Below are 16109 nucleotides of genomic sequence, written 5' to 3'. Positions count from 1 at the left end.
TTCTACTGTTTTTCTTTCGCCAAAGTGATCTATGATCACGTGCACTGTTGATTTAGGAATTCCAGACAAGCGGGACATTTCCCTTACTGATTTGCACTGATTGTGAAGCCGGATAACTTGCCGACGTTAAAAAACTGAACTCTCTCCTTCCGGAACCCATGTTGCACTATCGTGTTCAATGATGCAGAGCTACTGCTGGTACCGAGACTTGCGAACTGACAACTGCGAGCCCAGAGGTTGAAGGGGTCAGTGGTACGTATATGGTAGTCCAGGTTTATTGATCGTGTTTCACAGAGGTCCTTTTTAATGTTCAAAGACTTTCTGTGCCCATAATTTGTGGCATTTTTGTTATAATTGTTCATGGATTGTTTATGTTTTGATATTTTTATTTCGTTGTTTTGCCAAGAAAAAAAGAATTTGAGGTAGAACCATTGCACTTTTATCCCGCTTACCTATCATCATCCAGAACGGCAAGAGAATCCATTATTAACGTAACTACTGCAGTGTCCAAACACTTTTTGCACTCACTATATCTTTTCTACTGAAATGATACGTGAAGGGAAGGGGGGGGGGGTTGATCTCTGGAAACATCTATAAACAAATTGAAGTAGAAACGGTCCAAAATATTCACTTAACATCCCCAAACTTACACCCCCCCCCAAAAGTTTCCAACACCCCCCCAAGAGAAAAATCCTGGATAAACCCCTGCTTAGTAAGAAACAGAATGCTCTACACCAAGAATTCACATCCAGTACCCAATGGCGCCAGTCATCAATTAAGAACAATAATAAATTCCTGCTTTGCATACATGATTATTTACATCATGTACCAAGGAAAAAAAATGGATGAAAAACACCATGTCTTGATGCCTATTTATTTCCCTCGAAAATTGCAGTGTTAACACTAAGCAATGACTCTTTTCATTTCCGAAAAAATTAAAAGGCCCGCATCTCGACCATGTAGCGTTCCAGCCTTTGGGATGCGGGGATCAAAGCACTTGATGGTAGAGATGGCCCTAAAAGGGCCAGGTGTGTGTGTACCTAGCTTAGCATTTAGGTATTAAAACTCATTAGCCCAGTCAAATTAGACAAAAAGATGGCAATCGAGGGGGAAAAATCCAAGAGTTTTGAAAATTGGTATGGTTGTTCGTTGGTACCTACAGTACAACATACTAAAAGTCCTGGAGGGTGGGGGCGAGCGGGGTGTAGGGGAGCTGTTTGAAGGTGGCTTTTCCTCGTTTTTTTGTTTATATCTCCGTAACTATCAACTCTACGGAAAATTTATCCACATACAAAATTCAAGTAGACAAAATTTCCTACAAAAAAGGTCCTGTCAGCTGGTTGTCCAACCATATTTGCACTTGCAGAAAGACACTGTAGGCATGCTGCTGAGCAGAGCCTCTTGTTGGTGTCAAAGACGCAAGGTCTGGCTTCAGCTTGTTAGCAGATCTTAAGATCTTCGTTAAACCAAGAGTATATTACTTTGTGGTGGATCTAAAGCAATCAACAAGACCAGCAAATCAATGTCTTCGCCTATTATTGCTACCTTGTTCTCAGATGATGCTTTGTCAAGTCCACATCGCACAATGGTAGTATCAGCATCCCCCTCAGCTGCTGTTGTTTCAGAAGAGGAGTAGTTCGATGAAGATGTAGCCGAAGACCCAGACCAATGAGTTTCCACAAAAAAATTTAATTTTACTTAAATTTTAATGTATAATATAAATATGGTGCTCGGTAATTGTCATAATTTCATTCAAATACACAGTTTCTGTAAATTTTCTTGTGAAATGCCAATGAAGGCATTTTTAAAAAATGCCTATGTCTTGTCTACCCTACAACTTTGAAAATATCCCTCCTACTAGAAAAATGAATGGGCTTATGGGGTACACAGATATTCCCGTGTTTTTCTGGCTATCAGCGGCTACTGAAGGAAATTCATTCACCATTGTGCAGTAAACTGCATCCCATGGTAACTCAATTTGGAACAGTGTGTGGTTTATCAAGTTTTACTCCCGAGCTGCTCAAATAACTTATCCAGTTGCAGATATTTTGCAATAATATTGAGAAAATGTCCCTAACTATGAGTATACTTGAGAGCTGTATCTTATTCCTTTTCTTTACATCTTGTCATTATCAACAGTTGTCATTTGGTACAAATATGTAACTAAATTAAATATACATGTAAAATTATAATTTTTTGTGTTGCTGTTCTAAACTTCTAATGATTAACAGTATTGGGGGGGAAAAAAAGGTAATGAAATATGTTTAAGCATTGGTCAAACTCAGGTAAGGTGCATATAACACCATGCCATGAAGGCACATTTAGGGGGATGTGGCAGTAGGGCACCACATATTCTCGATCTCTGCCATTTTGGAGGTGATGTGATCAGCTGGGTGAGCCAGGGAGCTGCTTTATGTGGGGACAAGGCCGGAAAAATTCAAACCTTGGATCACGCACCCCAGGAATCGAACCTGGTTCTCTTGCGTGGCAGTCAGATGCCCTACTTTTAGTCATTAGTCAGTTCTCAGACTTAAATTTGTGTTTTAAATTAGCAAATATTACTTCCTAAAATGTCATCAATAACATGTATGCATACATCAAAGGGTTATACACATTTGAACAGCTGGTTTGAAATTTCTTAAAATACACATTACAAAATCTACTGTTAAAAAAATATGGTATTGAGATTGTGTTTCCCTTTTTAATATCTACAGAACAATATTTTATCTATGAGCCAATTGCTGTCGGGGTAATACATAAAAAAATGGAGTTTGTGCACGAATTGTTGCACATATGTCCAAGTTTTCTCTATTCACAAAATACATAATACTGTCTACATCCGATTTGGTTATCTGATCACAGTCTATAACTCCTAGATAACGTAGTGGATTCTCCAGAGATAGCAACAAAAGCACATGTTCATGTGTGAGTCCCTCGCATGAACAAAGACTGAGGAGTTTCATGTGCTGGAATGCATTGTCTTGTATTATCGATTTCAAAACCTCGCTATTAACCCCAATATAGCCTAGTAAAACTTCTTGCAACTGTGGGCTTGATAAGAGAGCTTTGTACCAAGCAGATGGGAAGACTTCCTCTTCGGATTTGGTTCCTGTTAGGTACAAAAATTTCAAGTTTTCCAACGGTGCATAATCCGTCAAGCACTTTGTCGGTCCGTAAACATTTTCCGTGAGTCCAAGCCATTCGATGTTGGGACACAAGTGAATTATCATGCCAACGTCCACGACAGAGACAGCTTCGAGGTTGAGGATCTTTATACTGGTTCCATGCTGTTTGAGAATCGGCACAATACCTTCCTGGAAGAAGTGGTTGTAGAAGAGCCCAATGGGAAAGGAATGGTACACGGACAAGTTTTGTATTTCCTCGAGTTCCAGCAAGGAATTCAATATGCTCGGTGGCGTCATCTCCTTCAGAAACATCTCAATCGACTTCAAACGTGGGCACAGGGAAACAACTTCCTTCACGATGCTGTTGGGCAAAGCGATGTCAGTTTCGAAAGCGAGGTTGATAAGGATATTTACCAGTTCATATTGTGGCAGCTGCCTATACCACGTGCAGGAAGAATATTCTTCGTAGATCTTGTGCAATGCTTTGGCAACATCACCATGACAAAACACTTGCAAGTGAGGGCAGTTGTTAAGTATCAAGCAGATGTCACTGACTGATAGTAAAAGTTCGTCAACTCTGAGCTCCTGCATCCATTGGTCCCTTATTGAACTGTAGTTTTTGGACAGCACGCTGCAAAGAAATGGTAATAATTTACAATTGTGTTAATTCTAGGGCTAAGAATTAAGCACTGTACATGGGTTAGTTTAAAAATGTTTCGTGATGCCCATATTGACAAAAGTGATGTACAAATATGGTAAACAATGCCATCAGCAGTAATGTGAAGTCAACTGCCTCCAATGTGTAATGATTGGTCTGCAGGATGTATGCTGTGCACCGGCAGGCAGAAGTACATTACTACCATAGAGAGGGATTCGTAATGACAAACAGATGTGTGTTCCGAAATGCAGACCAAAGATGAAATCCAGCCAAATTGGTTGGAAACACATTGACCACCACCCTTAGTGTCCTGATATGGCACTCAACAATTTCGACTTCATTCCAGCTTTGAAGATTGCATTGGCTAGCACCATTACACCTGCAATGATGACGTGAAGCATGCCCTTTGCAAATGTGTTTGTTTGTGGGAGAATGGACTTTTACGAGAAGAACATCTAAAACGTGATACCAGTGTAAGAACTGCCAGTGCTTATTCAAAATACAGTGCTAAAACAGGAAATGGGAACATCAAAAATCCATAACAGTGTACAATTATCATCACTTACCTTTACGAGATAAAACGTCTTTACACAGCACACAAATACAAGGGTTGGGCATAAGTTATGGCAACTATTTTTTTTTCTTTCTTCAAGAATTCGAAATATACAAATGGAAGAGGACACTGTATGGAAATCAACAATGTACAAGTATGAACAAGGCAGGTCATGTGTACGAGGGTCACTATTTATATTTTGAGCCTAACAATGAAAAAACAGGAATTTGGCATTGAAAACCACTTTATTGTTTTTCGAAGTATTCTCCTTTATGGTCAATACACTTTTGCATTCGTTCGAACCATTTGTCAAAGCAGTTTTTCCAATCTTCTTGAGACACCTCCATAATATGGTTTTTGAACGCATCAATGGCGTCTTCCGCCGACAAAAATCGTTGTCCACGCAATTTATTCTTGACATTCGGGAACAAGAAGAAGTCATTGGGTGCCAAATCAGGACTGTACGGCGAATGACCCATCAATTCGATTTTTTGACTGTTCATAAAGTCGGTTGTTAGACGAGATGTGGCATTGTCTTGATGAAGAATGATCCGACAGCGTTTGTTTGTTTTCCGTATTTGACCAAAGACCTCTGGCAAACAAATTGTTGTGCACCATTCAGAGTTGACCATTCTACGTTCCTCTAAAGGCACAGTTGCCACATGACCAGTTTTCCCGAAAAAACAGGCGACCATTTGTTTCGATGTGCTTCGAGCGCGAACAACTTTTGTTGGATTGGGTTCATCTTGAAACACCCATACAGTCGACTGCTGTTTACGTTCCGGCTCATATGCATATATCCATGATTCGTCAACTGTTACAATCTTATATACGTCTTTTGAAGCACCACGATTGTATTTATTGAGCATTTGTTTGCACCAATTGACGCGAGCGTCTTTTTGAGTTTTTGTCAAATTGTGTGGGATCCAACGAGAACATACCTTTCTCACAGCTAAATGATCATGTAATATTTTATATATGCTGGTGGAACTAATGCCTATGGTTGCCTCAATCTCACAGTATGTCACATGATGATCTTGCAATATTAGGTTTTGCACAGCATCAATGTTTTCTTGAACAACAACTGATTTTGGACGACCTTCGCGAATCTCGTCGGTGAGCGAATGGTGGCCACGATTAAATTTGTTATACGAGCGTTTCACAGTGGCAAAGGATGGGGCTTCATCGCCAAATGTGGAAGTAAGTTGATCGATGCACTCTTGTCTTGATAATCCACGTCGAAAATCGTAAAAAATCATCGCACGAAAATGTTTGCGAGTTAATTCCATTTTATTGTTGTCGCGCAATCTCCAAGGCAACATAAACAACACAAATGAAGCTATTGACAAAACATTTGAAGTACGTTATGGTCAATAATGCCAGACGATTCCGTGCAAACGTCAAATCGCGCCTAACTTAAATCAGTGTTGCCAAGGCTCAAAATATAAATAGTGACCCTTGTACTAGATGTTGGTAGGGAAGTGCGAAAAAAATAATAATAAAGTTTTGTTCTACATGTATGTATTAATTCTTCTTTGTAGCTAATCAGTGTGTATTAGTCACACACAAGGTTACATTGTCAGTACAAAACAAAAGGCTCCACATGTGGAAGCCGTCCAATACCATCCACCTCATCAGGTGTGAGTCTGGACATTTAACATTTCATGGCGATGGCAATTTCCTCTGTCCGAAACAGTCTCCCACATCCTTGGCAGCGTGTTGTGGACACTCTGGGAACTATTTTGGGGGTTCATAGGGTACTTTGTTTGCACCTCCTACGGTTTGTACTGTTGTTCATACGTTGATGAATTCCATAAAGTGGAAAAAAAAAAGTTGCCAAGATTTATACCCAAACTCTTGTATAATAGCCCTTCCCCCCCAAAAAAAAACTCATGGTGAAATATAGGATAGAAGACATGCTTACTTGACTAAGACAGTATATTTCCCTTTGTAGATAAGATTTAGCATAGTGCGGGGACAAGTGACAAATTGCTGCCACTGCTCATGGTGGGCCGTGACCAGATGCCAGTGGATGTTGAAAACCATGTACAGTGGGATGCACAAGTGTTAGTTGGTAAATTGTCCATCATTATTTTCATTAATATACTGCTGGACAAAATAAACTGGACACTTGCATTTTTTGTGATAACGCATAAATTCTGATTCGAAGGCTAAGTAAATGTTGCAGAAACTGAATTAAGTACGAATGCATAAACAAAGTCCGGGCCTATAAATGGTGCATATGGTACTACATGATCTGCCATACATTCTGTAATATATCATTGCAATTCGGATGTCAAATATTAAGGTGTCCGGTTTTCATTGTCCAGCAGTATATTTTCATTGTATTCTCCATCTTTTTAAGGAATAGCTTTTTATATATTCTGGTGCAGAGGCTGTCAGCAGCTCGTTTGGCATTTTGTTTCAATTCTTGAAGTTGTCATTGGGTAAGTCAGAGAGAATAAAGTTGGTGATGGGTAATACTTATGCATCCTTCTGTACCATGACTCTATGCTTATATTATTCTGAGACTACTTTATTGTGGTATTCCCAATGCTCGGGTCAATGCAGAAGAAATTGAATTTGCACCCCCTTCAGTGTAAATGTATGGTCTGTTTGTCAAAAATATAATGGGCACATCAGCACTGAGGCTATTTGCAACAATCTCTTAATACTAGGACATAAGTTAGCAAAGACAGTTATTTAAAAAAGTCAGTGAATCAAATAGTTCAGTGGTTTGATTCATTCTTTGATTTGACTTACTTCGTTTTTATGCCACTTTTGGGGAGATGAGGATGAGTGATGATGTGAAATTGATGAAGGGACACTTACAAAGAATGCCCATCCTCAGGCCAGGATTCGAACCTGGGATCCTGAGTATTGTGACAGGAGATATGAAACAGAAAATGTCAAACCTACTGACGATAACTAGAGGGCATGATGAATATATCTGTCATACTCCCAAGTTGCTTGATGCATGGCCTGGGAATCAAACCCAGGTCTCCCATCTAGAAGTCGCATGCCCCACTGACTGGGCCACCCTGTGTTTCTTTCATAGTACAAACGCACATGCTGAACATTAGGCTACCAGGGGAAATAACCACTTCCTTATAGTAAAGGAATAAATACATTTTCTTGATTTGATACCTTAACAATTGCCTAAAATACAGATGCTGATCCGTCTCCATCCGAACAACATGCAGACAGTGCCACCTGGCAAACCGGTTTACACAGAGCACCCAAACTGCATGCACACGATGAGCAGTGTGTAAGCTGTTGTCTAGCAGAGTGAAGGTGTTGTAGTGGGCAGAATGCTGCCGAAAACAAATCTCTATTGGGAAGGGTACGTTATGGCCTTTTTCCATGACAAATTTAGCATTTCCCGCATAGTAGAACAGTGTCAGAACACTGGATTGGTGTTAGGACGGGCCACTGTTAGTGATATAATTAAACGAAATGCACAGCAGCTGCCTCCACAGCCTACATCACCAACAAAAGAGGGCACCTGTGAAACTAACAAGACAGGTGCTAAAGAAGATCCGGGATATGGTGGCCTGTGAGAATCAGGTCAAAGTAGACCAAGCAACTGTTAATCCTGCACTCCATCAGCAATTACCAAGAACATGTCCTATCACCAGTGTACACAATAGAAATACCGGTCTTGTATGGAGCAGACACCAATCGTGGGGAACTGCACCAGGATAAAGCTTCAAGTCACATGGCCAAAACATCGCTGACCTTCTACCGACGCATGGCAGCTGAAACAGGTATCCATGCTATTCCGTTCGAGGACATTCCAGTGAAGAGTCCCGATGCTAGTCCAATGGATTTTTGTGATTTTGGACTTCTCAAATGGCACCTTTCAACACGTCGGTGCCGCACCGTGCATGGCCTATGTAAAGCCTGCAAGCAGGAGTGGAATAATATACCCCTGGTACAGCTGCAACGAAGTCTGCTGCAGTGGAAACTGCGATGTCGTGCAATAGTGCACACAGTTGGCCATCACATCGAGCATGATCGATGGTGGCAGGCTGGAATCTCTTAGGTAAGCAACACTTTCATTTTGTTCGGATGGAGACGGATCAGCCTTTGTAGTCAACAAATTAAAAATGAACACTGCACAAGACATCACACACTAACCATGTTTCGCATGTCATTCGTGCGTCATCGGGTTAAAACCACAGGACAGGTAAAAAGGAGCAGCTACAGTGAGGGAAGTTCACTTGTCAGTTCGGAAGCCACATCATGTGACGTCTTATTGTAGAGGCTTGACGTAATAGGAAGTTGTACAATATTGCTGGCTATATTAAAAGGAAGCTACGCATGTACTGGATGAAAATCGCAGCTTGGACAAAAATGTTTAAGTGATTTTATATCAGATTTGTGGAGCACAGATGCCCCAGAGTTCGTCGTCTGCAGGAAACAGAATTTCATCAGTGGTTGACTGCCTTTTCTTTGGGAAGTTCTCTTGTTGACTTCTAGCCACATTTAAAACCTTGCATCCTGGTGTTTTTTTTTTTCCTTTAGCCTGTCCAGATTAAGCGAAGTCCGGATTAATGAGGTTTTACTGTAGTTTGAATATTGAGCTTTCAATGCAGCATATTCACATGCCATAATCCTATCATGATTTACCCCTTGCACAGTTTTTCCACAGAATATTAGTTTTTCTTGGCTTTACTTTCACCAGAAAATATCAAAAAAATCGCACCTACCTAGAAATTTCACCTTGCAAAGACATTGCTAAGTACTTCAACTTTTCATCCATGTACACTGGGTGCTGGAGGAGGAAATCACAGTTGACGTCTACTATTGGGTACTTCCGTTTCAGAGCAATTAGAGCTTCCACTGGAATCCTGTTGTCACCCATGGTTTGTATACATAAGCACTTCACATTCTGGAAAAAAGAACTCGCTATAGTAGAGCACTCATAATAATGAAACAGTGAGTGGCTCTGGGGTTCACTCCACCCCCCATTGTGTGCCTTCATGGCATTTCGAAAAAGTACTTGTTACATTCGACATGTACCAGGAGACGTCTGGTGCTTGTTTGACACATCAGTTTCGAGTGAAACTTGGTACAGAGGCTATTGAGATCATGGGGAAGCAAATGCTGACGAAAAACATAGTTGAAATTATCACCACCAGGTGGAAATCTGTTACACAGTGAACATCATCATGGGAAAAGCTTCGGCGACCATTGATCACACTGTCTTATGCTTCCAAAGGACCATTCATGTTGTTACCGAACACTGCTATACTGACAAATTCAAAATAAAGTTTTGCATGTCCGACTTTTGGTTCTTGTTACTGGTTCAGCACCACATTTCCACCTGGTGGTGAAAATTTGAACTAATTTTCTTCTTATCAGCATTTCTTTCCCAAGATCATAGCCTCTGTACCAAGTTTCACATCAATCTAATGCTTTGCATGGGCTCAAGGTGCCTTTGAGTAGGGGAAATTAATTATGACCTGTGCCTAGCAACAAATGACTATCTCAAATCTAAGGGTTTTAATTAGATTTTGATCTTCATGGGAACAGTTCAGAAAGAATACATTCTATAGAATTTGTTACTATTTTCAAGATCAAATATGGATTACATTTATTTTGAAAAAAAAAATGCGAATCAAGATCCAAACTTGTCTCCTTATCATTCTCTTATAGATGTACATGCTTCTAAAAGTAATATTCAATAAGACAACTTCAAAGGGAGTACGGCAATGTATGATTCAGATTACGTCTCACACAGATACATAATGATTTAATATGGCTAATGTGCCATAAAAACAGATTTAATTAAAAAGCTAAAGGTACAGAAATAAAATTATTGTTGTAAAGTTAACAAGCATAAAGAGGTTATATTCATCACTAATCAGGTTTAGTAACTTTAAAGTAATACAATTTCTGAGGCTGTGAAACTGTTAATCTACGTGCACCCCTCAATGTATGCATGAAAAATCCCATTACCTGAGAAGTAATATATATATATATATATATATATATATATATATATATATATATATATATATATATATATATATATATATATATATATATATATATATATATATGGATAAAAGCAAGGAGGGCCAAAAGGGCTAAGTAAAAATCAAATAAGGTAAAAGGAAACACTCACCGGACAGTAGGAAAATTCAAAATTTTCGCTAATTTATAGCATCATCGGTGTTTCTTCTCACACCGATGATGCTATAAATTAGCAAAAATTTTGAATTTTCCTACTGTCCGGTGAGTGTTTCCTTTTACCTTATTTGATTTTATATATATATATATATATATATATATATATATATATATATATAGTTTGCCTGTAGTGTCCCCTACTCAAGTTACCCTTACACACATTGACCATCATGTTCGATGCATTTCAGTGAGTGTTTTACCAGGTGTCAAAAAAAGTTTGAAAGCAAACATGTGCTTCGTGGCATGAGATTCGAGGACCTACATGAGGTGAAAACAGCTCTGAATGGTGGGGCAGGAAGTGTTCTGGAACTTTTCCAAATTTTTTTTGCCACCTGGTAAAATGCTCACTCAAATGCATCGAATGTGATGGGAACTATGTGTAAGGGTAACTCTGAGTACAGGACACTACAGGCAAACTATATGTATGTTAACTGTTTCAATCTTCCCATTATTAAACAAATTATACCTAAACAGGCAAAACTTTTTGATGACCCCTCGTATTTTGAAAAGAACATAAGATTTATGTTGAGTTTTGTAAGAATGTACACCAACTTAGAAGAACAAAAATATAACATCACGTAACGTCAAATGGCTAACATTGTTGCCATTTAAGAATAAAATTGTATATTTTCAACAGCAACTCCCCCCTCCCCACGCACACACATATACATTGGATGGGCCACAGTTACCAAGCACGACTCCACTTATTGTTCATTTAAATAGGGACCATTCCCAGCACCTTTCATGACAAGCGAGTGCATTACCAAACCTCCAGAAAGAACGATTATTGTAATAACTGTAATAATGTCAATACTAAAGTGTAGAGCGACCACAAGCAAAATAACATTTCGGCCAAAAGTCTATGTGAGCCTTCCCCTCCATTTGTTCAACTCAGGCCATAAGGAAGCATGCTCCACTCTGCCCCTCCCCTCCAGCAGGAGTAAGATGCACAGAAGTCACGGATCTGCGCAAACTAATTTGCCTGTGGTTTTACCATAGTTGCTACAACCGTTTGTGATGTTGTGAGAGCCAGTTATACTACGTCCCTTAGGAGCACAGCTTCTGTATGCCAGGGCTAATCTCAAGGGTTATGGGGTTCTTTCTTTAAGAATGTAAATCATACAGCAGAGATATATGCCAATGGATATGAAGATGAGAATATATATTCTGAAACTTCTGCGACACCGCGATTACATGCATTAAAATTTTATACAGAAATTTGCTTCTTTCTTCTTTGGAAAGGTAACTTCTTCTATGGAGAGGTTAACTTCTTCTATTCTTTTGTGGAAAGATTAACTTCTTCTATTATTCTATGGAAAGGTTAACTTCTTCTTCCCATTTTTTGGGAAGAAAGATTAACTTCTTCTTTCTTCTAGGAACAAAATAACTTCTTCTTTCTTCTAGGAATGAATTAACTTCTTCTTCCAGGAAAGATTAACTTCTTCATCCCTTTTCTTTTGTAGAAAGGTTTACTTCTTCTATGAAAAGGTTAACTTCTTCTTTCCTCTAGGAATGAAATAACTTCTTCTTCTTTCTTCTAGGAACGAATTAACTTCTTTCATCTAGGAACAAATTAACTTCTTCCAGGAAAGATTAACTTCTTCTTCCTTCTTCTAGGGAAAGATTAACTACTTCTTCCCTTTTCATTTGTAGAAAGGTTAACTTCTTCTATTCTTCTATGGAAAGGTTAACTTCTTCTTTCCATTTCTTATAAAGACAAATTAACTTATTCTTCTTTCTTCTTATGAAAGGATTAACTTCTCCTACTTTGGCATGAGCCCAAATATAACTATCAAGATTCAATGTACTTTGGGGCAACAAATATTGATATAGCGCCCCCAAGATAACAACCGAAGGGACAACCAGGGATCGCAGTTATACAGGCGCTGCCTTTGGTCCAGAGGGACTAATGCAAATAGTGCAACCGTAGTGCTTTGGGGCGACAAATATTGATATAGTGCCACCAAGGGGAACAATCAAAAATCTAACGAGAAGTTTGTTCTCGCCAGACAGAAAAGACACTGATTCAAATCGACATCTTGACTTCCTTAGTCTCCTAAGGGTCTAATTCATGAGTATTTTATTAATCATTATAATTCCTTTATTATTTTATATTTCTTATCCTATATTTACAATGGTTTAATCTGTACTCATTATCTTTCATTTGTTTTGTTTGTTTAATAAAATCACTTTCTGTCTCCTCTAATTTCATCAATCGATTTACTTCCCGTCACGCTGCAATCTATTGTTGCTTCCGCCAAGAAATTCTCCCTATGTTGATCATTGGGTTTGGCTGTTTAGGCACGTAACATAGTAGTTACACATTATCAACTTCGCCACTGTTTCATTCTGTGCTACTTTTTAATTGTTCACTCTGTGGTGATATTACATACTCGTATGAAATTTTTATGTTACTCTTCTGCCACATTTGGCTATTCAAGACATTGGGTACAGCACCTTGAATAGGTAGTTTGGAAAACAGGATGGTTCTGCGCTCTCTGCAGGTTCCTCTGAATTACGATCCGCTAGAGGAGCTGGTGTCGGCCCCGCTACGTGGTATTCGTCTGCTTATAATGGAAGTAAATTAGTGATGGGTCGTTCGTGAATGAGTCGTTCAAAAGTAACTACCCTCTCGTGAGCGGTGAACGACTCGTTCACTAGAAATGAACGGCACATTCAAAGAGTCGTCCTTCCCACCAAGCAAATATTTCCTTCTCTCTTCCACATATTTTGCAACGTGGACGGTGGGAGCATGCAACTGAGTCTTTTTGAAAGAAGACAAGACGATGCATCCGTGGTGGTACTGGGGAAGGCAAGGGGAAGGGGGTTCCTCTGTCTCTTCCTCTTCCCGAGTTGTAAGTGAGGTGGACTGAAACGTGCCGTGAGAGGGGAGGGAGTCACAGCTGATCACAGCACACTTTCATGACTCTTTGAACGACAGAGAGGAGAAGGTGCTGTTAAAGTGTGCCATGACTCTTTGAACGAACGAAGGAGTCGCGCTCGAGAAACATGTTCGCTCGTGAGCAAAGAGCACACAACCCCAATTAATGACACGATACGACACACATATACTGTGTAGAATCTCACACATATTACGCTCATTAGAGAAAGTCTGACATAATAAAGGCGAGCGACACCATTAATAGCATGTCCCTCAAACCAAGAATATTTTAAGCTGGTCAGAAAAAAAAATCCTTAAAACGAATAAACAAAGAACATGCACAATGGACTTTGCATAGTGCTGTCTTTCTGCTTTTGTCAATCCTTCCTGTCTCGGGTACGATCCCTGGTGGGGGCATCTTGCGCATTAAATCACACTTTGAATGTAGCTTCAGTCCCGATTAACGTTTCTGAGTATAAAGGGGAATTAAAACAAATTTTGACTGACAAAAGCACTTTCATGGTACAGTCACGAACACGGTTCTTACAAGCCAGAACTGTCCGGGACTCTACGTGTTAACGTATTTTACTAACGACAGCAACATTAATATATATATATATATATGTGTGTATGTATGTATAACGTGACCCGCTTTATAGAAATTCGATCATACATTATACACTATGATATTGGCAGAAACATATATTGAATGACTGTAAAACTACAAACAGCTTCGTGAGATGGACATGGACAATGTTCGCGAGCAATATAAATTTGTTTAACACCGCTGTTAACCATCTGCGGAGAGGGAGGAGTGCTGAATGCTGGCAAGACTGTTGCCGCCTCGCCTTGTGCAAGAGAGCTCGCGACTCGTGAACGAACGATGAGGGAGGAGAAGAGTTGCTAAGGCGAGTGAGTCATTAAGGTGCTCCATGACTCTTTGTGCAGTCTCGAGAGTCATGAACGAACGGCGAGAGAAGAGTCGTGGCGCTGTGCTGTGACTCTTCGTGCTGTTAAAAGAGTCATGAACGTGCGATACTCGTGGAAATACAAGCATGTGCAGTAGCGCAGATCTGGAGTGTATTTTGTTGACTCGCATTCTCACATTTGTTGCGACATTAAAACAGTGATCGAATGTAAAAAAGGAAGAATATGTAGATGCACATTGTTACTAACAAAAGATTGACATAAATATATCGCATTTCTGTGCATGCTATCGTACTTAATAAGTTGTATTATCCGCAGCATGAAATGTAAACTGAAACAAGATACATATATATAAAATCTTACTCATGAGACAGAGTAATGAAAACAAGTATGTGCAATAAATTTTGTTTGCGTGTGTGTTTACTGTTTACACATATATCCACACACCCATATTTGTATTTTTGTTATTTTATGCAGCTTTTCTTCAAATTTTAAGTAATCGTGACGATGAGGAGGATGCGTGATGATATAGATGAAGGGAAACTCGTAAAGAATATCCTTGCCCAAACCGGGACTAGAACCCAGGAACTTCGGTGGCAAGATCAAATGCCGATTACTTCAGAATCTTGGACATCTAGTCGGCTACACACACACACACACACACACAGAAATGCAATACAATTTATTAATCTTGAAGGACAGGCTGATACGTTCCGTTGTGTTCGTTTATTTAACTTCAATCATCTGCTTCAACACCCCAAGTCCTTCGGGCATGTGTTTCGAGAAAAAAAAAGCTTGACGACTCTTTACAACGACTCTTCTCAGTGAGTGAGCGCTCATGAGTCGACTCACACAAATGAACGGCTTGAACCCCTCACTAAAGTAAATGGAGTTTTCGCTGCAACGTCTGATTCATTAACATGAAGCATTTCCATGAATATCATAATTGCTATTATATTTGGTAATGAAGATATTAACAAACATTCTAGACAGTCGATCACGTCCTGTTATCATGTTTTTCACTAATTATACTGGAGAAAATATATGCGTGGTAACTCTAAAATTCTTGTGTATGAATTAGGTTCATTATTATTATTATCATAATTTCTTTTAAAGAAATACACACTGAAGAATTTGTATTTCTTACATTTACTGTCGCTTTTCTTCCACTTGAAACTGATCTAAGCGATGATGATAACTGATGATTGCATGAAATAACAAAGGAAAACCCATAAAACTACCTTAGTGCCACCTACATGAGTGTAAGGAAACTTTTAGACCAATGGGACAAGCGACACGGGATGTTCACACTGATGTGACTAGTAACAGACACTTCCAGATTGTAAAATAGCATTCATTGCACATGAGGGTCTAAACAGCAAACTGTTCAGCACACGTTCATATGTCGTATTTGCTTGCTGCTTGTTAGTTTGGTTAGAAAGCTCCTTAAAGGAAGGGTATACAGACTGAAGCAATGCACCACAGGGGGAGTTCCCAACAAAGTGACAAGCGACATTGTGCCTTCAGTCTATTAGCAAGCTTTTGTTGCTAATTGTGCAAACAACAAATCTAGGTGACACGATAAGTCGCACATGTTGCTTGTGTGTCACTCAAACTGGGCCATTTCCTTAATCGCTTGCAACGTGTTGCCACGGTTTGTCGGTCGCGCATGCGCGATGCAAGGAGTGTCTTGCTTTAGGGACTTTACGCACCGAAGTGGCATGCGACACTCATATGTGTCATTCCATGCCAGTTCACAACCCGACC

General features: G+C 39.5%; 1 protein-coding gene across 2 annotated transcripts in view; it reads right to left on the bottom strand.

The window, feature by feature from the left end:
* Positions 1-2681: 2681 nt before the first annotated feature.
* LOC146004304 (uncharacterized) overlaps positions 2682-16109 on the bottom strand; it is a 68513-nt gene continuing 55085 nt past the window's right edge. For both annotated transcript variants that reach the window (XM_083143040.1, XM_083143039.1), the window contains exons 4-5: positions 9049-9230; positions 2682-3756 (exon numbers count right to left, since the gene is read on the bottom strand). In XM_083143040.1, coding sequence (XP_082999166.1) covers positions 2724-3756; positions 9049-9230 — 1215 coding nt within the window. In that variant the 3' untranslated portion in view covers positions 2682-2723. The remainder of the gene's footprint in view (positions 3757-9048; positions 9231-16109) is intronic.

The sequence above is a fragment of the Lepisma saccharinum genome, chromosome 21 (assembly GCF_977018435.1).
Source record: "Lepisma saccharinum chromosome 21, izLepSacc3.1, whole genome shotgun sequence".
Classification (NCBI taxonomy): domain Eukaryota; kingdom Metazoa; phylum Arthropoda; class Insecta; order Zygentoma; family Lepismatidae; genus Lepisma; species Lepisma saccharinum.
Note: the sequence above shows the minus strand (reverse complement) of the source record. Positions and strands in the feature narration are given on the sequence as shown.